The sequence below is a fragment of the Stegostoma tigrinum genome, chromosome 9, assembly GCF_030684315.1.
Source record: "Stegostoma tigrinum isolate sSteTig4 chromosome 9, sSteTig4.hap1, whole genome shotgun sequence".
Classification (NCBI taxonomy): domain Eukaryota; kingdom Metazoa; phylum Chordata; class Chondrichthyes; order Orectolobiformes; family Stegostomatidae; genus Stegostoma; species Stegostoma tigrinum.
Window position 1 is genome coordinate 3,275,548 of NC_081362.1, and position 24,447 is coordinate 3,299,994.

Sequence of the window (24,447 nt, forward strand, 5' to 3'; positions counted from 1 at the left end):
TCTTGAAACGCTTCCTCAATCCCTATCAGTCCAATCAAGCTCTCTCCTGATTCTTCTCCTCTTCCTCCTTCTGTGTTCCTCTGATTCTGCTGTTGTTTTGCATCTTTTTCTCAACTTTAAGCGTCACAGGAAGCTACCTACATTGCGGATGCTACTATGAAATTGACGCAACTACAACAAACTATCAATCTGACAGAAATGAGAACAGCAGTAATGTCCTTAGTTATTCAGATTAGTTGGAGTTTGGTTGTGATATTCCACAAGGATCAGTGTTGAGGTACACTGCCACACACAATTTGCAATATCTACTCAGCACTTTCCAAATGTACTGCTGCTTGTATCTTCTCTTGCCAGGGGACATGCTGTCATAGGACGTCACATTCTCCTGTTTAATGTCAGCCTTGAATTTTCACTCTAGCTCTCGTACAATGCTCTGTAACATACATCATCCAATTATGCCTGAGTCAACCCGTCATCCTACTGCCCTTTGCCCTCTCGGGGAGATCTCTGCAGCTTTTCAGCTCTGATCAAGTGGCTAAAATACTTTGGAAAAAGAAAACAAATAACTGCAGTTTCTGGAAATTTGAAATGAAATGAAAGGTGCTGGAGAAACTCAACGGGTTTGGCAGCATCTGTGGAGGGAGAAAAGCAGAGTTAACATCCCAAGTCCAGTGACCCCTTTGTCAGAAAGGATTCTGATGAGTTCTGATAAAAGGCCACTGGACTTGAAACATTAATTCCGTCTTTCTCTCTGTGATGCAGCCGGACCTGCTGAGTTTCTCCAGCACTTTCTGTGCTTGGGGCCAAAATACTGACGTTTTAGTTTCTGAATGCCGCTTTTTAAGAGTTTTGTTCACGAGTGCTTCTTTATTTGTCTTGCGACCTGTGTGTAGAATTTTCAGTCTACGTCTGAGCATCCCCATTTCAAGTGATTAATGTGTTCGGTAATATAATGGTTAGCAGCCCTGCCTGTCCACCTGGGAGACAGGGGTTCAGTTCTCTGTATGCTCAGCGAGCATTCAGCATTTTATCTGTGAAATTCCCCGCCCAGAGAAGCAATTGTGGCTACTTCATTTAATGTTTTTAAGGCGACACATAGATTTTTGAACAGTAAAGGAATTAAGGGTTATGGTGAGTTGATGGGAAAGTGGAACTAAGTCCATGAAAAGATTAGCCATGATGTTCCTAATGAACAAGAATGTGGCATCTTACCAGTTTTTTCCTCATTTCAAAGTTGTGTTTCCTTCATTGTTAGCACTTCTTTCATCTTCTCAAGATTACATCTGGCTATCTCTTCCCTCATTTTAAATTCCTCATCACATGTGCCCTCTTCTCTTATCATTTGCCCTATAAAGAGAAAATCTATCTCCTTGTTCCAGATTTTTGCCATCCATTTCAATCTCCTCTCTCCTTTCCAATTCCTTCAAACTCCCTCAGAGATAGTAGGAACTGCCATGCCGAAAAATCTGAGATAACTCCCATTGTTTTTGCTTTTTAAGTGTTCCCACTTAATCCATATTCTCAACCTTTAGATTTTAATTGACCTATGATATTTGTAGTGTATATGCAGATGACACTGTATCAAAATGTGTACTTAATACAGAGGGGGACTATTTATCACAGACCAGGAGGACATCAATAAATGTGCAGAATGAATTTGTTATACACAGATTGATTTTGGTGTATGCAGACCTATGTGGTGGTATGTGTTGATAGTGGAAGTAGGCAGTGCTTATATAATCCTTGGAAATTTGCTGTGTAAGTGTGGCTGAGGAGCCGAGGTATGAAGGTATCTGAAAATAAAGACCTGGGCAGAAAAGAAAACATTAAATAAAAAGGGGCACTGGAATGGAATTGAGTACAAGAGAAATCATATCGAATTTGTACACAAGTTTAATATACCACTCTTGGAGTACAGTGACCAGTTCTGGACTGCGTGTTTTAGGAAGGATATTGGGCTCCTGAAGAGGGTGCAATAAAGATTTACCAGAAATGGGAAGTGATTGAAAGATGACCAAATGAATGTTGTCAACTTTAAGAAAGGGGTTTGATGGGTTAGATGTAGAGGAGACACTTCCACTTGTGGAAAGGCCAGGTTTAGAGACGATAATATTGATAGTTACTGGTGAATCCACAGTAAATATTATAATCCACAGTAAATAATAAATCCACAAGGAAATTCAAGAAAAAAAGCTTTCATTCCTGAAGTTGAGTGAATGTGAAACTCTCTGTCACATATAACAGAATAGAATCGAAATTAATTGTCATGTGTACTTTTACATGAAAAGTGTAGTGAAAGTTTTGTAAGTTGCTCTACGCGGCACCTACATCACTGACAGAACTCAGACAGAATAATTTTTTAAAAAGTAAAATTAAGACAAAGTTCATACGGTTCAGTTAACGGCTGCTGGACTTGGGGAAAGCTGATTTAGGAATGATGGAATGCCCGAAAGTATAGTTGCATTTACGGTGAAGCTGAATGAACACAGGTAGGAGAAGATGAGTAGGAGGTGGGGAAAGGAGTAGAGTAATGTGTCGATGGGATTAGATGAAGTAAGGTGGGGAAATGTTCAGGTGGAGCTTAAGAACCAGCGTGGACCAGATGGGGTGAATGGCCTATTCCTCCACTGTAAGTACTTTGTAATCTTGATATGTTAAGCAGCTAAGACATGGATTTTGCTTTGTGCGCATTGGGAAGATTTATTGTTTACAAAAAATAATTTAGTCTTAAACTGACTTTGCTGCACTTCAAACTGAAGAAGCCAATTTGCACACAGTATCTTCTGTTTTCTGCCCAGAGTCAGTCCTCACCCACAATGACTGATCTGCACCGTAAGGGAGGCCAAGGAGGTGATGGAATTCTTAATGTCACCTGAAGTAGTGGAATAGCAGAGCTGGAAATTGGTTTGATGTCTTGTCTGAAAGACATCAGCTCTGATAATGCAGCATTCCTTCATGGCTGCACATTCATTTCAATTCAATCCATATGCCCTAGTCTGGGAAAGGGGCTTGAACTCACCACCTTCAGAAGGTGTGAGCTTTTATGGCTGAACTCATAATAGTTCTTGTAGCTGATTTTCTGTGAGTTTTTTTTTAAAACAATCATTATTTTTGACTAAGAATCTCCCAGTACACAGACTCAGTTTTACCAAACGATGTTCAGAAAACGTGTGTAAATTAATACCTTGTCACTCCATATTGAGATCAATAGATGTTTGGGAATCAAGGGGTATGGGGATAAGGCAAGGAAATTGGGTTACTATTGAAAATCAGCCATAATCTGATTGCGTGGCAGAGCAGACTTGAGGGGAAAAATGGCCTCCTCCTGCTTTTGGTTCTTATGTTCATGATTCCAACAATGAAGAATGGCTTTGCCAATGTCTTGGAATTTGGCCTGTAAGAGTGGAACTGCCCCTTTCATTAGAGGGTGCAGAGAATTCTGGATGAGGCAAGTCAGATAATTTTAGTTGTCAGGTTTATTAGTGTTGGTAGGAAATACTGTGAAATTTTGGTTTGTGTCTAATACTGCTGAGTTTTCATTTCCAACCAAAAACCATGAATTGAATGGTAATAAAATCCATCCATTTTGCTTGGTATGACCTTGTCAGTGTCGCTGAATTTGTGGAATACACTTCAGTTGCGCAGTCAGTCAGCTGAAGAATAAATATTCTTTTTCAGGCACTATTTGATTTCTGGGATTAACGTTAACTTCATCCAGTTGGAGGAGATGGAAGGGTTCAGGTTCGATAGCCCAACTTTTTGCTCCGTTAATGTCAATGGATTTAATTAAAATTGTCCCTATTGCTCGTGAGGAAGAAAAAGTTCACAATTATCCTCATGGCAGTGAAAGAAGTACCTCATACATTCAATTTCTGGGCTAACGCTCCACATGCTGAACTAAATTTGTTTAGTTCGGCCTTTCTGACTCGCAAGCTGTCAGCAGGACAGTTCCCATACCCACGCCTGTAATTGCTGCCTAACACGCTGACCATGCTGTGGTTTGTTTGGACCCAGTGTATACAGCGTATTCGACCAACTCTCAGGCACTGGTGATGGTACAGACAAGATCCTCTGATCACTACTACTGCACATGGAGGAGTGGGCATCTCGTCAGGATGCCTTGTTGATTTTGGTGTGACTTACAGATGCCTACAACAGTCCTCCGTCAGAGATGGAAGCAGTCTGTGTTTGGAATTTCACCTTGGAATTTTTGAACACAGGAACCACTACAGCAACAGTGCAGCCATTCATGAGGAATGCTGCGCTGTGGCTTGGCCTGGGTAACCAAGGTCGCGACTGCAAATACCACTGGTGTGGCCATAAGTTCAGTGTTTGAACTAAGTGCATATTTTCAATGACCCAGTGTTGGATGTCTTGGGCTCTCCCCATGCAACTCATTGTCCAAGATAGTGTGAATGGCACCAACAAGCTCTTCAGTACTGAGGAGGCTCATGTAACTGGCCCTCAGCATGTTCTACCTTGTACTCATTGGCCCAATATCAACTCCTCTTTTTGGCAGTCCTGTGCTCTCACTCTGCAATGCCTCTCGCGTGATTTCTCCTCAGTACTACTCCCTGTAATCATGTGTGTCTTACCAATAGTGAGGTTTACTTCAAAGTACATAGTGAGATTTGCTGCTCAGGTGAGTGGTGTTCTGATACTTTTAGAGGGCAGCTGTGGAATTGTGTGTACTTAATCACACATTAATTCAGGGCTGTGTGTTATAACAGGTGCCAATACAAACTTGTGGAGGATTAGTGTGTGAGAGCATGGTGATGCAAAGAATGATGCAAATCATAGTGTTTAATATGTCGTGTGCCAGCCAATCTCCAAACCTGCCCAGTATTCCAAACATCTTCTAGATTCTGTGCTCCACGGAACGTAACCATGCTAGCCCCTGGTAGTGAGCACCTTTTATACACCGAGCTCACCATCTGCAGACAAATGAACTTGGCATTTACATAGTGCCTTTCACAACCACTGGGGACACCTTTCCAACCAATGAAATATGTTTGAAGTGTGACCTTTGTTGTAATGTTGGCAACACAGTTTGTACACAGCAAGCTCCCACCAACAGCAATGTAATAATGAATGGATAGTGACAATTGAGATGTGAATATTGGCCATGGGGAGAACTCCATGGTTTTGCCTCAGATTGATGCCTTGGGATATTTGATGCTGACCTGAGCAGGTAGATACGACCTTGCTTCACTAGCTGTGAGGCACGTTGATATTGTCTGAGGTTGTGATGGGTGAAATGTTAGTCTTTAGATTTGGCTCAAGAGAATCCACTTCATCTTCTACAGTTATGATGTACATGGTGGCTACATCTGCAGGACAGCACCAAGATAGGTAGAAAAGTATGTTGTACGGATGATCTAAGGAGTTTGCAGATCGATATAGGTAGGTTGGGTGGCTGCGCAAAAGTCTGGCGGGTGAAGTATAATGTGGGAACTGTGAAATTGTTTACTTTGGCAAGAGAAATGAAAAACCAAGTGTTATTTACATGAAGAGCGACTGCAGAATCATTAAGTGCAGAGGGATCTAGGTAATATACAGTCGCGAAAGTTTAGTGTGCGGGTACAGCAGATAGTCAGGAAGGGTAATGGAATATTAGCCTTTATTATGAAAGGAATTGACAATAAATTTGATGATAGTATAAGGTAGGGGTGGAGGCTAGATAGACCTTAGGCTTAGGGTAAAAGCTTGGCGCAACATCATGGGCTGAAGGGCCTGCACTGGTCTATATTTTATGTTCTATAAAAGAAAGAATGTTCTGGTTCAATTACACAGGGCATGGTAAGATTGCATCTTGAATACCATATGCAGTTGTGGTCTCCTTATTTATGGAAAGATATAAATGCATTGGAGGTGGTTCAGAGGAGATTTACTGGATTGATCCCTGGACTGAGTGGGCTGTCTTATGAGAAAAGTTTCCACTGGAGATTTAGAAGAGTGAGGGGTAATTTAATTGAAGTATATAAGATCCTGAATGACCTTGACAAGGTGGATGTGGAAAGGAGCTAGGGGCCTCTGCTTTAAAATTAGGAGTCACCCTTTCAGAACAGAGATGAGGAGACCATTTTTCTAACATGTGACTTTGGAATTTCTTGCCTGCGAAGGTGGTAGAGCAGTGTCAGTGAATATCATGAAAGTAAAGGAGAAGTGTTTCTCGTTAGGCAGGGGACTAAAAGGTCAATTGGAGGTGGATGGAAATAAGAAATTTAAAACATAAGCAAATCCGCCACAATCTTATTGAATGTTGGGGCAGGCTCAAGGGGCTGAATGGCCTACTCCTGATCCCATTTCCTATATTCTGATGCCATCCCTTATCCTTGCCAAGACATCTGTACGTCTTGGCGGTGTTTTGTTTAAACGCATATTTCTAACAGCCACAACTTTCTTTCATGAACATTTATGTCTTTTGCTCCTCAGCTTTGCAGCAATGTTCCTGTCATTTCATGCCCTGCTTTTGCATCCAGACCTCCATCCCAGTCTTACAGAGTTGTGGCTCACACTCCACTCAGTTGTGGTGGGTGTGCTGGGCGGGGTGAATCTTTGAAATTCTGTACCCAGAGAGCCCATGGAGCCTCTGAAATAACTCCACAGTGTCCGGCATCGAGTCGCTCATTATTTACACATGAACAGCCCTTAACTTTAGTGTTGCCTCATTCAGAGTCAGCTCTCAGAGTGTCAGCAACTCCGACACTCCCCTTTTTATCTGTAAGCCAGGGCTCCCTGATTGGACCCGATTAACAGCCCCAGTTATGGACCTGATATTCTATGAGGTCCACCTGACTGACCTCTTTAAAATCACGACAGCTTAGTCATTGATCATGTTCAAGGCAAAGATCAGTTCTAGATATTAAAGATATCCAGGGATGTGGGGATAGTGTGGGAGAGTGGTGTTGACCTAGAAGCTCAACCATCATCTAGTCGAATGGAAGAGCAAGCTAATTGGGCCAAATGGCCAATTCCTGTTCCGACTTCCTGTTCCTCCCCTCTTCCCCTATTCGGATCTGAATTTCTGTTTGTGTCATGTAACATCAGAAGGTGCCTGCTTGCGTGGGACCAACCAGAAACACTCACGTTTTTCTGATTCTTAGCCATTTTCCAGCAGACTGACCCAGCTGGAATAACAAACTATTCTGACATTGGTTGGCTAGATGGCTGTATGTTATATGTTGTAGGGTCATTTTTGATCCTGATCAGTTCATACTTTATTTGTTACAGTCATAAAATCATATTCTTGGGAAATGTGCATTTAGAAAACTACAGTTCCCAGGATTTTGTAAGGGAGCTGTGCATTATGTTACAATACAAGCGCTTCTCCTGTTTTCATTCAAAAGGGAAAAGAAATCTCACCCCTAATTATTTTACTACCTTGCCTGCTGCTACTCAAACTGTTACCATGATTGCAACTTAACTTGCATTGTTAAGAGAGAAATGGCAGAGCAACAATTACAGGAAAACCTGAAGAAAAAGAATAAGCTTAAATGTTGAAGGTTTTAATGGTTTTAGTAGCAATAAGATGTATCATTCTCAATATGAAGTTGCTTGAATTTGACTGTTTGGAAGAGCAAATGCTTAATTGCTTTAATAAGTTGTATTTGAACCTTTAAATAATTGCATTTTTAGTTTAATTTGTACTTAGACTTCTAACTTGTTTTGTGCAGGTTTTTCAGAGTTTCGTCCTATCTATTTTGACTGCATTTTGAATCTTTCCTACACCTATCTTGAAGTTAGTATCCAGATAGGAACAGGAAAATAGGAACATATTTGGCCTGTTGAGTCTACTGTTCCATTCAATTAGATCATGGCTGATCATCTACCTCAGTGCTACAATATTTTGCACAGGATTCCTTGTCATTTGAGATCACTTATATCCAGAAATTTGTCAAATTTTGTCTTTAATATATTCAATAATTGTGCTGTTACAGCCTGTCTGGGTTAGAGAATTCTAAAGATTCACCATCATTTGAGTGAAGAAATACCTCCTTATCTCAACCCTAAATGGCCTGCTCCTTAGCCTAATACTGTGTCCGCTAGTCCTAGACTTCCCAGCTAGGGAAAACATCCAGTCTGCAGCTGTGCTGTGTCGCCCTGTAAGAGTTTTGTAGATCAATGCTCATTCTTTGCAACTCTCAAGTACAGAAGCCAACCTTCTTCAATCTCTCCTCTTAAAATAATCCTCCCTGGCATCTCAGGGGTTTGTTTGTTGAACTGCCATTGAGCTCCTCCATCTCTCTGGCAAGCACATTAATCTTTAGATAAGGAGACCAAAATGTACACTGTACTCCTGGAACCATCTCACCAAGCCTGCTACAACTGCAGCAAGACAACTTTTCCTATGTATCCACATCACCTTGCAATGAAGGTCAAGGTGAAGACTTCACCACTAAATACTAGACATTACAGCTGCACTGGCATCCTGGAACATCACCTATGCAACCCCAAGTTGGTTCATTTATAATCATCTTTTCACATTACAGCAAAAGATGTATTTCTGTTTCTGATTTAGCTTCCTCCAAGGCCAGGTGAAATAAGGTCAAACTTCCTTCTGTTTGGATTGAAGAATGTACTGCAAGGTCTGGGGCCTCTCAGTCCAACCAATCCATGCATGTTGCTTGGGGGTCAGTTAGCTCAGTTGGCTGAATGTCTGGTTTGTGAGGCAGAATGATGTCAGCACAGTGGGTCCAATTCCTGCACCAGCTGAGGTTACCATGTAGGACTGTCCTTCCGAACCTCTCCCCTCACCTGAAGTGCGGTGACCCTCAGGTTAAACCACCACCAGTTGTCTCTCTAATGAGAGATAAGCTCTGGGACTATGGAGAATTTACCTTACTTTATACTGCTCACAAAACCCCTCACTGTTTGCTATTTTTTTTTCCCTGAGCTTGTTAGCTATTCATCCGTGGGGTTTGGGTGTCCCTGGGGTGGGCCAACGTTCATTGCCCATCCTTGAATGCCCTTGAGAAGGTGGCGGAGAGCTGCCTTTCTGAACTGATACAGTCTATCTCATGTCCCCTAATATTCAGCTATGCTTACCAGTGGGAAACTTCAGTGTGATTGCAAATCAAAGCTGTATTTCAGCTGCTAGTAGACAAAGCAGAGCTCTGGCCACTAGTGTAAATCACAAGTAATGTTCTTAAATTGTAGATGGGTAAAATCAGTATTCATTATGAAACAATATGCTGCATATATAAAGCTCATGTGGGAAATGACACCACAAATAGATAATTTGGAATTGAGTTACATATATTTATAGATAAAATATTCCAGGAGCAAAGATACTGTTCATTTTTTCAGATTAAAATCATTGAACTTAATTTGACAAAGAAACGTACTGGTTAGATTTTGGCTTACATTTGTAGCTGGTCACAATAAAAAAAGATCACTTGTTTGATACATTTCTTAGCTCGTTGGCCATTGGTGCTTCTTTGCAGAAATTGGAGCCAAAGTTTGAAAAACTGTTGCAAGTGCGGGCTACTTATTTATTTGTACTTTTTACCATTTTGCGGTCCAAGCTGGGCTGAAACCTGGTGCCAATTTGGAAAGAGTTTGATTCATTGCAAGGGGTTTGGGGCGGGGGGGTTGTGAGAGAAAAAGGGCATAATTTGTTTCACAAAACCCTCTATTGGCACAAAGGAAACAGCTTCCTTCAGTATCTCTGCCCCGTGCTTTTGTCCTGTGAACAAGGGGAAAATTTGGAGACTCCAGAATTGATTTGTACTCCCTCTCCTTTAAGTTCGAAGACCAGCTCTCCTGTGCTCTCAACTGATGGGGAGGCTGATTGGTCCCAGTACAAATCTTCACTTTCCATTTATGCCTGTGTCAGAATGAGGTCTATTGTTTTCTATTCAAAAGGGTCTAAAGGTTTGCTGAAATGTTACAAATGTTCCTTTTTAAAAAAAAACAAAATACCATTGATTCGTTGGCGTTGCATTGTCATAGAATTATATTAATAAACTTGCTTTGACCACAACAGTTGTCAAGGGGAGAGTGGAAATCCACCGTTGATTTTTATCGCCCGAACGATAATTGCTGTTGGTAGAAACTGTTAGTTTGATAATCGGGAAATCATTCTGTTGTGGGAAAGCTCCAGCTGAAACCACCTCTCGTTTCACTAGAAGAGATGCAAACATTTTGTCCATTTTTTGAGATCACATTAGAGAGTGACTGTAGTGGAAATTGTAATAAGTTGAGATGAAACGCAACAATTCTTGCATGGTCGCTTGTATAATGTGGAGATAGCTGTGTGAAAAGTTGTGGGGGGGGGGGGGGGGGGAGGTTCGCTGCTGCCCAGCATCTAAGTCCCAACACAATGAAAATGCAATGAATCGGAATGCCTCACAGATCATGGTGGAATAGGAATTTCCAGCGAGGAAAATCTTTTCATGGTGAATTAAGTGGCGGAGGAGAGAAATGGTGATGAAATAAAAAGGTATGCACAGTTTCACAAACGCTGCACGGCGAGCACAGTGGTGGAAGATTTAAGAATCTTAGTGAAGGCGATGAAGAATAGAATGTGGAAAATTGAATTTACTAAACAATTAAGCATTGAATTAGCCTGCATCCAGTGTAGGGGAGAGAGAGAAAAGGAGGAGGGGGAGGGGGAAAGGAATAGGAAGAGACAAATAATTCGGAGCAGCTCATTAAGGTATAGTGAATATGTCAGCTCAGTTGTGTGGCAGATAGTTACTAGTGAATCATTCCGCAGTTCCTCTAAGCAACCTTTTTCTGAAGTCACAATCTTAATCTGGTTAATACAAGCTGTGCTTCTGAGGCCAGTCTGTTTCCCCATATTTTCTCATATTACACCCAGCTTTTCTATTAATTACAAGTTGTATTGCCAATCAACAAGTGTAGTAAGGGACAGAATAAATGGAATGAGAGTGCCCTGGAGATGTCACTTCTAGGATCTGATGTATCCTGGAACTCCCCTGGGTCTCTGCAACCTCCCACATGCCTTGCTGGTCTTTTGTTCAATTACAGTTAATGCAATAGTTTGCCATTTTCTCCTTCTAATTATATTTTCAAGTGGGATTTGTAGCACATAAAAAAACATCCTTTTACATGTTGAAGCACCAGGGCTTTGTGTCTGGCATTGTCAGTCCCCTGAGTGCTGTACCATTCTTCGTACACAGCTCTGAATAAACAAATCCCCCTTTTAAAACCTGCGATGGTGCAAACTGACGATAAATACTTTAACCCTCCATACAGAATATGCGTTTGCGATTGCAAGCTGCTGGCTTTCAGTATTCTGTTGTTCCTAGGTATTTTTGCCACCTGTTAATTCTTTATGATATAGTTAGCAGTGTTCCTTTGGAGTGTGGTTGTTGGCCACGTAAAATAAAAAGTGAACACGGTGTTTAGTGACCAAACATCCCAAGAGGTGTAAGAATGAGATCCTTAATTCAGCAAAAATAAACCTCCTGCTGTAAAATCTCTGTTGGTGCTGTGAGGTAACAGCCTTTAGTAAATCTAAAATTGTGATTTTCTCCCCTTTCGACATTCACAGAGGGAGCGCGCCTGTCCCTGAGGCAGGCAAACGACTATGTTTGAACCTGGGTCAGTATTTTTACTGCCCTACTCCCCATCTCTCAGAAACTGTGAAGCTAGCACCCAGGCGAACACACACAGTAAAAAAAAGATAGCTGGCACGATCTCTTCTCCAAGTGAATCCAACCCTTTTAAAGACATCAGGCCAGATAGAAATCTGCTTGGAACGGCTTTATCTTTGCTGATAGGCTTTTGTATTTGTGTCTATTAAAACCCACAGCGCAAAAAGGAGAAAAAACAGAAATCCTGGTCCCTTCAGGATTGAGTTCCTGAAAATAAGCAACAGTTTTTTAAAGAAAAAATCCTGATGTGCATTGAGGTCCGCTGCCTTAAACGGGTTGTATTTGTACAATTCCAGTGGGGGGTTTGTGGAAATTGGTGCTAAGCACACATATGTGCGCCCTATCATTCCATTAGCTTAAAATTTAAATTTATTCCTCAGAGCTTTCGCATCTCACATCAGCAGAAATCAAAGCACTCAGCTGCTTGATGGATTTGAGGTGGGGAGGAGAGAGAGGGCGCCTGGGCAGTGGGTTCTCTTAAACTGTGCAGGTCATGTATGTGTTTTAAAATGCCGTGCATGCTAGCAAATTGTTACTATAATGTTCCTTCTAAAGAAACATTTGTTGGCTTAACATTTCTAGTTCTGCCTTATTAAAAGAAAGTGGGCACTTCATGGAAAGAGGCGAACAAGAAATAGTTCTTTCCAAATGATTTTATTGGGAGAGCTTTCTTGAATCACTGCAAATCCTCCTGTTCCATACCTTTAAAAATGTATTTCAAAGCGATAGAGCGTACCCCAGACTGAATGACACGGTGACTCGTTCTGAAGTACAGCTTACATTTGTCCAAAAACGCAGCATAATAAATTGTAAGTCGTCCAAATGAACACATGATTCAATTTGTACAAGATAGTAACTTCCTTGCTTTGTTAGCATGATGTGATTATATTGGCCATGACTGTTTAATCACTGCAGCCAGGCGCATGGAAGCTGAGAGCCCTAACAGACAAGGAACACAGTCCGCCTTACAGATCTTTTGGTGAATTTTACAAAAAAAAAGTTTGATTACTCCCCCTTAAGTTAGCCTTGGAAGGCACAATATTGTGTAGGGTAGTTTACCTTGTATTTAGAAAGGCCTACCTAGAGTGGCCTGCAACTTATCGCTGCATTTTAATCACTCATCCCGAAAGCTGATCAGACGTTTTTGTTTGGTTGTGTTGACTAAATCCGGATTTGAGCAGCGAGCAAGTCGTTATTGTGTTTTTATCCTTCCAAAATGTAATTTGCAGCCAATTTCTGGCCTATTTGAATGTAGCATTGAAACAGATCCAGCGGTAAGGGGTCTGTTCAACAGCACAGGGTGAGTCGGTGGTTCATGCAGAATTCCTCTCTTTCCCTTCACTACAAATGAAACCACAAAGAGCCGAGTCTGTGTGTGACCCGCCTGTTCATGTGGCAAGCTTCTTTCTCATCCAATTCTTCAGTTTTTAGCCCATCCAGGATTTATTTATCAGAATCCAACTTAATTACTCTTAGCATTTGTTGGCGAGGGGTAAATTAAAGTACCGTTGCATTGACGTGATCAGAATTGAAGGAGTAATACGTTTTTACTGCATTTAACTTTTCCAAGTTTGTTCAGCCTAATTATTAAAGGTAGCTTGTTTTTTGTTGTAATTTCTTTGGGTGAAGAAACGCTTTTGAATAATTTAGCGGGGGGGGGGGGTAGGAACGTCAGAATAGGGAGAACAGCATATCCAGACACTTTTTAAAAAGCGATATTAAATAGTTTGGAGCAGTTCAGAGACAGCAGACTAATACATGGAATGAGCAGGTTTTCTTGGGAGGAAACGTTGGGCAGACTGGGCTGAGATCCTCTGGAGTTTTGAAGCATAACAGCTGACTTGTTTGAATCATTTAAGATCCTGAGAAGACTTGACTCGATGGATGTGGAGACGGTGTATTTTTCCAACGGGAGAATCTAAAACTGGCGGGCACTGTTTAAAAGTCAGGGGTCACCCAATTAAGACAGATGAGGAGGATTGTTTTGTTTACAGTGTGTCCCGTGTCTTTGGAACTCTCAAAGGACGATTGAAGCAGAGTCTTTGAATATTGTTAAGGAAGAGGTAGATTGATACTTGACAAGCGAGGGGGGTGAGAGGTCGTCAGGAGGAGGAGGCAATGTGGAGTGAACAGATCAGCCACGGTCAAATGGAATAGCGGCTCAGGCTCGAGGGGCTGAACGGCCCACTCCTGTTCTGTGGTCGACCATACAATGAGATGTCGGCTTCATATAGTTAATATCTCTGCCAAAATTTTAATTTTGTAATGTTCCATTAGCGCCCCACAATGGCCTTGACAGTTTAATGGGGGGGTGGGGTGGGGTGGGGTGCAGTTCCAGGCTTCCTACCACTTTTGAGCGGAGAGGTTCATCCTTGCACCACACTCAGACAGCCCAGCTCTAATTTGAGGTTGAAGCCCCTCGTTCTGAATTCTCGCACCCCCTCACCCAGAGGAATTAACTTCTCTCCGTACCCTTTCAACCCCTTTAATCATCTTAAATCAGCACAATCAGCTCACTGTTTAATCTTTACTTGAGGGTATACAAGATTAGTTGGGGCAGCCCTGCAGTCGAAACTTAACCCTTTTGGCCCCAGCATCATTAGTCTGAAATATTGGTGATAAGCAAAACCACGCTCATGGATCTGTGTGCCAATCATATGTCAGAACAGTCATGTTCAATCGACTTATCAACACAGTGAGAAGCTTGACGTAGAACTTTTCATCAAGTGTGAGAAATGTTAGTTTCTTTTTGCCAACTGGCTGATTTCACAGGAGCACAGGAGATAGGAACCAGAACAGGCCACTCTGCTCAGTGAGCCTCCACTGATTCACTGACATTAGCGTTGTTTTGATAATATGGACCTCTTCTGTTTGATTTGAATCTATGATCCAATCAGATCATAGCTTATCATCTCACTGTACACTTTTTTCTGCAATGTCTCTATATCTCTCTGGCATTAATATCCAGAAATCTATTGAATCTGCTCAAAAGCTGAGCTCCCACAGCCGGCTGGAGCAGAGAATTCGAAAGACTCGTTTGCCTCCCAGAGTGAAGAAATTCCTCCTTATCTCCCTCTTGAAATGGTCCAGCCCTTGATTTTTAACAAAAGTAACAAATGTTTTTACTTGAGGCCTCACAAACCTTTAACCTGCTCGGTAAAGAATCCCTTCTCCCAGATTGTTTGTAACCAGGATGCCCAGACTTTAATGTTAGATTTTTCACCCTGGGTGTGAACTGTCCAACTTTGTGAGCCCAAGACATTTTTGCACAACTCCAGGTTTCCTGGGTGCTGCCAGACTTCAATCCTGTGGCTGAGATAATGGGAACTGCAGATGCTGGAGATTCCAAGATAATAAAATGTGAGGCTGGATGAACACAGCAGGCCAAGCAGCATCTCAGGAGCACAAAAGCTGACGTTTCACCCGAAACGTCAGCTTTTGTGCTCCTGAGATGCTGCTTGGCCTGCTGTGTTCATCCAGCCTCACATTTTATTATCTTTCAATCCTGTGGCTGGTTGGGAAAGCAGGAGCGGACATGAGGCAGGATGAGGTCTGGGAACTGTGTTAGATAAGCGGTTGGTGGGGCAGGCCATCACAATGAGGACAGGTATAAGAGCAAAACCAAAGGCAGCTGAGGCCTAAGGCTTTCCTTCAGACACAAAGGAACCCACTCCATCCATTCTGCAAGGTCAACACACAGAGAGAAATGCTGCCTCCCACTGGGCCTGGCCAGGCACCAGGCTGTGCGGCCCTCATATTGTCTTGGCATGCAAGCCGCAGGAGTTGACACAAGGTTAAAGCTTCAGCCAGGCAGCACTGCTTTCAGGCAGCTTTCCGGCTTCCCTGCTCCATCACATGGGGAGGCCAGTGTGTGGAGTTGCAACGAACAATCGGACCAGTGACCCTTCAGTTGGGTGGGCCCATCTTGTTCAAATTAGTTCTTCCCTGCTTCCTACAGAAGGGATCTGTTACATTTGAGTAGTGGTTCTAGGAAGAGGCTTGTGCAATGGAAAGCTGCAACGTCTGCTTACCTAGCCCCTTTGGTTCTGGACACAACCTTAGCCAGGAGGTGATAGCTTGGTGATATTCATGCTGGACTATTAATTCAGGGACCAAGAATAAGGTCTGGGGACCAAGGTTCGAATCCTGCTATGACTGATGGTGAAGTTTGAATCCAATAAAAATCTGGAATTAAGACTTTGACGATGACTAGGAAACTGTAGCTGATTGTTGGAAAAACTGGGTCACTAATGCCCTTTAAGGAAGGAAACTACTACCCTCACCCAGTCTGGTCAAAATGTGACTCCAAACCCACAGCAATGTTATTGTCTCTTAACTGGGATGGGCAATAAATGCTGGTCCAGTCAATGATATCCCCATGTCCTGTGAATGGGTAGAACAAAATCTCCATTAGTCGGGTTTAAGGTGAGGGACAAATTGGGTTAGAGTGAGGAAGCAGAGATACAAACACCCAAATATCCAAGATTCCAATTTTCCCACTCTCACACTCAAAACTGCCAAAGTCACTGCTGTTGGCTGCCACTAAATTCAGGGATGACCTCAGCTCAGAATTGTGGGTAAATTGTTCTGGGACTTTGTGTGGCTGAACAGGTCGACTGTCGACCCACAGAGGATGGGCACTGGGGCAGGATCTGACATAGCATGCTGTACTGGGACCTGGATCCAGGATTTGCTTCTTTCTCTGTCACCCCTTGACATTAAGATGTTTAGACTCAAATCGTCTTGAAGCTGGATGGGCACGTTGTCACCATTTTGAAGGATTGGTGACAAATTCCCCTCAGTCATTAATAGCAATGCTGCCATGTTTCAAGGAGAGCTTCGAACTACAGGAAAACCACATATCTTGAACTCCTCATCTCTCTCATCATTTAAGTTCCTAAATTGAACAAATCCATTAACCTGTATGTAGCTTTGAATGTAATTTAAACAGTGCTAAAGCATCAAGCACTCACAGTGCTCAAACTTCTTGCAATAATTCTCTGAACTAGTCAATGGGTTAAACATTACTGTCATTGTGGTGGAACTACATACATATCTGCTCAAATGTTAAGGCCTCACAAATTCACTGCATGCGACTGTCTAAGACATCAACTTGTGGATATAATTACTTAACTCATGGCATTAATTATTTTGAAAGAAGAACAAAAGATCAACTTTTATCTTGCAGACACAGAAGTAATATGTTACTTTGGAAAAAAAATCTGCTTTATTATTTTGCCCAAATAGTTGAGGTTTTCAGAAAAAGAATCATTTGTTCCCACACAGTGAGCACTTAATCTTGACCAACTCATCTGGGAGTTGTCACAAATGATGACAGGGCACTTCCCCACAGGAAAACTGGAGATTAAGTCACTCCTGCACATCTCCCAGTTCCAATTTAGAATCTGTGAATGTGTGTATTCGATCTCTTATCACTGAGATCACAATTTCTGATAGAATGGAATCTAAGGAAGCAGTCAGGGTGTATTCAGGCACAGGGGTGGGCGGGCAGAATTAATTAAGTATAAAGACCAATTAATTAATTTACTGGGCATTTAACTGTTTTTGAACTGTGCACACTCTATTGGCACCTTGTGAAAGACCTGAACCTCTCCCCTTGCCCGAGGTGTGGTGGCCCTCAGGTTAAACCAGCACCAGTTGTCTCACCCTAATGAGAGAGCAGCACTGTGGTCTGATAAGAGTGTGGTGACTTTATCATTTCACCTTTTACCTGTATTGGGTGTTACATCTGAGCCTTTCTAGCCAAGTTGCTGAACTAGTAACGTAAACTGGAGACACAAGTTCAAGCCTCAATGTATCAGCTGGAGTTTATATTCATTTCATTAAAAGAGACAGAGAATGAAATAAAATATGAAACAGTTGGATTGTCACGTCAGGTTCTTTTAAGTTATGAAAATCTGCCACTCTTACCCAGCCTGGTTTATATGTGACTCCTGCCCCACAGCAATGAAGTTCACCCTTAACCACCCTCTGAAATGGCCCAAGCAAGTCCCACAGTTAGACAGGGCCAAGCCGAGTGAATACAAACCAGGCAGTTCCCAGGTTACAAACAGTTTGTATTCTTGAGTATGTTCACAAGTCAGTTATGAGAGATATGCATATCCTGTATGGGATATCATTTATAAGTATGAGCCTGCAAAAGTCAGACATTCATAAACTGGAGACTGCCTATATATTAATAAAAAGTTGCCTGATAGGTCTGTACAGTCCTGTCTGTACTTAGGTCAAATGATTATTAAGTGCAAAATTAGTTTGAAAGTGCATGTTATGATTAGGATTAGGGCTAATGACTGAAAATGAAAGGAAAAAGTTAAATAATATTTTTATTTGTTTCTTTGTAGTAATTTCTAATACTGAAGGAGGGTGATCTTTTGGGATGATATGAAAGTGTTGCATGGTAATAGTGTAAACAATATTGGTGTGATTTCACTATTGTGCTGAATGAGTTATTCCATAGGTTCATAGATAGAGAATCATCGAATCATACAGTGCTTTGGCCCATTGAGTCTGCATGACCAAAAATATATTAAATCCGTACTAGTCCCATTTTCCAGCATTTGATTGTTATAACACTTCATTCAGGCATGTTTTAAAAGTTGTGAGGTTTCGTTCCTCAACTCCCCTCCCAGGCACTACATTCCAGACCCCCACCTCCCTCTGGGTGAAAAATGTTTTCCTCAAAACGCCTCAAAATCTCAGTGTCAGTAATCGGATGGTACAAAGAGTGGAGGTTAATTTTTCACTTGTGGCTGAAAATGGGCGAGGGGTCAGGGTAAAGTTAGACCCTCAGGCACAAACATTCATAGAGCACTTTTCAACATGGAGAACGCCACAAAATGTGACACAGAGTAGTCTGACAGAATGGAGGCGAGGTAGAAAAGAAGACATTCAGAAAATGTGATTAGAATATCGTTGAAGAGCTGCCATTGCAGTTAAATATAATTAAGGAACGAGATCCAAGAAATGTGTGTGAGAGTATAAATGGGACATGTAAAGACAGGTTTGGCATGAAGAGAAAGACAGCAATTTTGTATTAATGTACAAGTATTCTTTTTGAAAGGTGTTGATTATTTTATATTTGTTTTAATTTCTATTGTGGATTGCCTTTGCCAAGTGTTTTGACTCCTGAAGAAATGGACAAGAGATCTGACTCAGGGCTATCCCATGCGACTATCTGCTAGGACCAACTCAGAACTATCCCATATAGCCAGCTGCTAGGAAGCCTTTTGATGTTAGCTCTGATAGAGTAGAAACATAGAATTGTAGAGGGTAGGAGCATGAGTAAGCAATGTGGCCCATCGAGCCTGCTCCACCATTTAACACAATCGTAGCTCATCCTTTGAGTCATTAGCATATTCCAATTCTCTCCCCAGAACCCTAGATGTGTTTAGTCTCCAGCAATTGATGTGAATCTGTATTCACTCACATACCCTGATATCCACTGCTTTCAGGAACTCGGCAGGATGGATTCGCAGAGGCAAGCTGACACATACATGAGGTGGAGGAGGTTAGTGTAGTGACAGTGCCACTGAGCTAGGAATTCAGAGACTCAGCATTACTAATTCTTTGTGGATGTAGATTAAAATCCCACCCATGGAAACTCTGGTGGAAGTCAAATTCAGTTCATAAATCTGAAATGTTCAGACTCGTCTCAGTAATAGCGACCACTGTTGATTGCTGTAAAAATCCATACGGTTTGCTAGTACCCTTTTAGGGAAGGAAATCTCCCCTCCTCAAGTGGTCCAGCAGACTTGTGCCTCCAGACCCACAGCAGTGGCAGAGCAGGTTCGAGGGGCTGAATGGCTTATTCCTGTTCCTATTTCTTATGGTCTTAAAGTCACAGGGATTCACTCTGAATTGCGGTCTGAAATGGTCCAGCAAGACACTCAGTCCAAGGGGAAACCAGAGCTGGATAACAAAGGGCTGCCCAGCCTTGGCACCCACATCCCATAAAAGAACAAACACCACTCTGAGCCACTACTGTTTTGAGGTTCTCGCGAAGGGTGTACAAGGTGCCAATGAAGAATAGGAACCATTTTCTGCCCGTGCTTTGTGCCTTGGATAAATGATGATGTGGAGGTATTGCTGCCAGCTTTCATTTTCCCTTATCCGTGTCATTCCCTCCTTCAGACCTGGAACAGGGATCACGATGACACTGCATCGACACATTCGGGCGGTACACCTGGGCCCTCCAGTGGGGGCCACACGTCACACAGTGGCGATAACAGCAGCGAACCAGGTAAGAGACAAAATAATTGCCCTTTTGTTTGATAAGACTCTGATAGAATATCCTCATGGCCCATGAGGTCTAATGGCCAGTGCTGTACAATACACTGGCCAAGTCATAATGATCAAGACTCTTAGATCTTAGAGTGGGTGAGCAATGGAAGGCAGGCAGGCTGGGAGGGGTGGAGAGCGGGAGAGGAGGGGTCAGGAACACAGAACAGAGGATTTGGCAATCTGAAGGGGAGGGGGCAGAGAGAGGAGGGGAAGGAGGATGGAGACAGGGTGGAGTGGATGCAAAGTGGCAGGGGAGGGATAGTGAAGAGGAGTGGAACTAGAGGGGTGATGTAACAATGGAAGTGATGGAGGAGTAGAGAGGGACAGAGTGCAGAAATAAGGGACAGTGAATGTTGTGGAGGTGAGGGGGTGTGGAGAGGGAGTGGAGGTGAGGGGGATTGGAGGAGGAGAGAGGTGAGAGTGAGTGAAAGGGGAATGGAGGTGATAGGTGTAGAGGTGAGAGGGACATGGAAGAGCGGGTGTGAAGACAAGGGAAAGTGGGGGGGAGTGTGTGGAGGTGAGGGGAGTGGAAGGGATGCAGAGGTAAGTGAGGGTGGAAGGGGATGGAGGTGAGGGATAGTGGAGGAGGGGGAAGGTGAGAGTGAGTGAAAGGGGAATGGAGGTGAGAGGTGTAGAGGTGAGAGAAGCATGGAGGAGGGCGTGTGAAGATAAAGGGGAGTGGGGGTGTGGAGGTGAGGGGACTGGAGTGGGTGTGGAGGTGAGGGGAGTGGGGGGGTGTGAAGGTGTGGGGAGTGGAGGGGGTGTGGAAGTGAGGGGAGTGGAGGGGGTATGGAAGTAAGGGAGGGTGGAAGGGGATGAAAGTGAGGGGCAGTGGAGGAGGAGTTGAGGTGGAGGGGAGGGAGGTGAGGGTGAGTGGAAGTGGGGCTGGAGGCCAGAGGCAGTGAACGGCATGCGGAGGGGAGGGAGGGAAGAGAGGGTGAAGCGTTGTGGAGGTGGTGGGGGCAGTGTAGGAGGGAGGGGAGGGTGAGATTGGAACCTGATTACAAAAGCAATGGGCTGCTGCTTGAAAACCAGCCACGTGAGCAGTAACTGAGCAGTCCCCTCAGTTTGTCAGGAAATTCAAGCAGAGTTTTACAGTTTGCATCACAGTCCCTGTTGAGATCAGAGAACAGACATGAAGGATTGAATCAGCAATGTCATGGGCTGTTTGTATCTGTGCAAACCAAACTGGTGCATTTACTTTGTGTGGATGGAGGAGGGCTCCCTGTTTTGTTTCACATGTTTTATATTAATTTTAATGGAAATAAATGTATGTGTCACTAATTCACTATTTCATGTAACAGTTTAATTCTTAATTTAGTTGTTTCTAAAACACTGGCTCACACACACATTTGCACGTACACACATTTGATGTACATGTGTGTATATGTATGCATACATGCACTTGCTAATGTGTATGCATGCTCATGCACATGCGTGTGTGTACATATGTGCACACACACTCGTATGTACACTCGCTAATATGTTACAGGCATTGCACATGTGTATAGACACACAGGCATGTGTGTGTAAACACACACACACGCACACTTTTTCTTGCGCGCTGCTAGTGAGGAGTGATGCTGCAGGTTGTCTATGAAGTGCTTCACTAAGCTCAGGCTGCATTACAGGATTAGTGTCTTTCAGTCATTACTTTTAAAATCTACTTTTATGCTACTGAACTTGGGAGAAATTTCTCAAATCCAATTGCAAACTTTCTGGTATAGCTGAATATGCTTGAACAGATAAATTCTGTTTGGGAAATTGTGGCTTCTTTAAGCATTGGTTCAAGAGTACTGTCGATTCAGCAAGATATTCAGAGCAGGAAAGGGTTGTTTTGCAAATGAAATTCTCAGGAGTTGGGGAAGTAGATTAAAAAATCTTTTAACCTGTTATTTTGAACGTGAAAAATGTAATTAATCACAATTTGTTTGAGCCACATGTAATAGATTAGCCAGTTTAACCACAAAACTTGCTTTCTGAGGAAATGGATCTTGAAAGGATTAATTCAATCAACAAATAAGTGCTAATAACTCGTACTGCCAGAAATAACAATAGTGGGAAAAAGATTTCCTATCTGCATTATGTAGGAGCTAAACTGAAAATCTGTTTCTATAGAATCATCTCGAATACACTTGCAAAGAGGTAAGTGATTTTTCGATATAAAACTAAACAGATAGGAACGCAGAAGTGCAGTGTTTCAGTGAGAGCAGCATACTCTACCCAAACTACACCTTGCTTTGATTTTAAACTCTGTGATTCCTTTGGAAGAAAAACACATATTAGCATTCAACTCCCAAAAGAGAATCTCCATGAGTGTGTGTGTGTCTGTGTGTGAGTGTGTGTGAGTGTTAGTGGTAACCAGAGACAAGTGGCAGCTGTGTTTATTATTTAAGGGGACATTAAGATAGTTGTCGCAGGATCTGGGGAGGTGGCAGACAAATCTGAATGAGGAAAAGGGCCCACATTATGTTCCAGGTGACTAGGCAGCAATTTACTGGAGATAGCAACTTGCTTTTATATGGAGAAAGGACTAAGAACAGAGATCAGGCTCTGGAACAGTCAGTGTCTAATGACTAATGGGATAGGGTGAAACAAGCACTGTGATTGGACGTCTTAATGAGCACATTTGGCACAGAGTTTAGGCTGTAGCTCTCCCCTTGACCTTTAGTCTTTATCGACCAATCTGACACTTCATTTTTCACATTCTTCCAATTATCGCTTAGCTAAAGGGTCGCCCTATCCCCAGTTCACTTCTTCCCGCTTTACGGAAAGCTTGAAAGCAGCTGAAATTAAACCACCAAAAGAAAAACTTGTGTGTAAAACTAGCAATTGAGTTCAAAGGTGAAATCCGAAACTGGTGTCCCAATTTTTGCAAACTTGAACCTTATCAAACATGGGAATGATCTGTATTTTGTTAGTATTAATAAGTATTTTATAAGTATGTAAAATATATCTTTTTATTGATTAGCTCAGAAACAAAATGTCCATTTTTGTCTGGAATATTTTAAAATATACTATTGGGCTACATGGAATTATATGGACAAAAATGTACAAAACAGGCCATTTAGCCACTAAAACCAGGTGCTAGTGCTTAAGCTGCATATGGAACTCCCCCTGCTCAGCCTTCCAACCTATTTTCCTTTTCTCTATGGACTTGTCTGGTCTCCTTGTGAATGGTGTCTAATCTATTTGCCTAAACCACTTCCCAGGGTAGCCAGTTGCGGTCTCTCTGAGAAGCATGTCTCTATATTTCCCGAGTCTATTTATAAGAAGCCGTCCTATTTTTATCAGCTTAGATTTTTGGGCCAGTTTGTAGCCAGCAGGAATGGCTTGAGAGCTCTGTTTACCATCTTGTGACTCCTTGTGTTGCAGCATTAATGTTGTGAGTACGCGTGAGCTGAAGAGAATGGGAACGTGAGCTGGGGTCAATTCTGCAAGTACGTGACCAGGACACACCTGTTTAAGAAGACAAATTAGGCAATTGACCCAGTTTAATTTTGTCACAAATCAACTCGCAGTCTGGAGCAGTTTCCTGAAGGGCAGTTTAAAAGAAAGTCAGGGTGTAGAGGAGCATGTAGTAATTCTGTGACGTCAGATAAAAACTGCATTTTTATAAGCAAAACGGCCAAAAAGCCTTCTGAATTCTTCTCAGTCAAAGAGGCATATAGTTTGCTTTTAAATTAGGTTATTCACAGGATGTATGCTTTGCTAGTTGGGCCAGAATTTATTGCCCATCCCTAGTTGCCTCTGGAGAAGGTGGTGGTGAGCTGCCTTCTTGTAGTCCATGTGCTGTGGGTAGACCCACAATACCCTCAGGGAGAGATTTCCAGGACATTGACCCAGTAACAGTGAAGGAACAGCAATATGTTCCCAAGTCAAGATGCTGGGAGGCTTCATATGGTAGCACTTTACAGATTAATTAAAAATATTAAAATGTATATCAAGATGCAGGGTGGCATTTAGAATCATAGAATCAGAGAGGTTACAGCATGAAAACAGACCCTTTGGTTCAACCAGTCCACACCAACCATGTTCCCAAATTAAACTTATCCCAACTTTGGCCTATATCCCTCCAAACCTTTCCTCACCATGTACTTATACAAATGCCTTTTAACTTTGTAACTGTACCCCATCCACCACTTTCTCTGGCAGTTCATGCCATCACGAACCACTCTGTGAAATAAGGCCCCTCATGTCCTTATTAAATCTTTCTCCTCTCACCTTAAAAAATGCCTCCTTGCCTTGAAATTCCCCCACCATCGGAAAAAGACATTGTCCATTCACCTTATCCATGCCCCTCATGATTTTATAAACCTCAATGAGCTCCCCCTTGAACCTCCTACACTCCAGTGATACAAGTTCCACTCTTTCTAATGTATTTTTAACTCTCTAACCCTCCATTCCAAACAAATCTTTTCTGAACCCTCTCCAGTTTAATAATATCCATCGTGTAACAAAGTGACCAGAACTTCACACACTGCTACCAAAGAGGCCTCACCAACATTTTGTACAACCTCAA

General features: G+C 42.5%; 1 protein-coding gene across 2 annotated transcripts in view; it reads left to right on the top strand.

Moving 5' to 3' along the window:
- meis1a (Meis homeobox 1 a) overlaps positions 1-24,447 on the top strand; it is a 222,024-nt gene that overhangs the window by 15,192 nt on the left and 182,385 nt on the right. For both annotated transcript variants that reach the window (XM_048536129.2, XM_059648314.1), the window contains exon 7: positions 19,776-19,884. In XM_048536129.2, the coding sequence (XP_048392086.1) occupies positions 19,776-19,884 (109 nt within the window). The remainder of the gene's footprint in view (positions 1-19,775; positions 19,885-24,447) is intronic.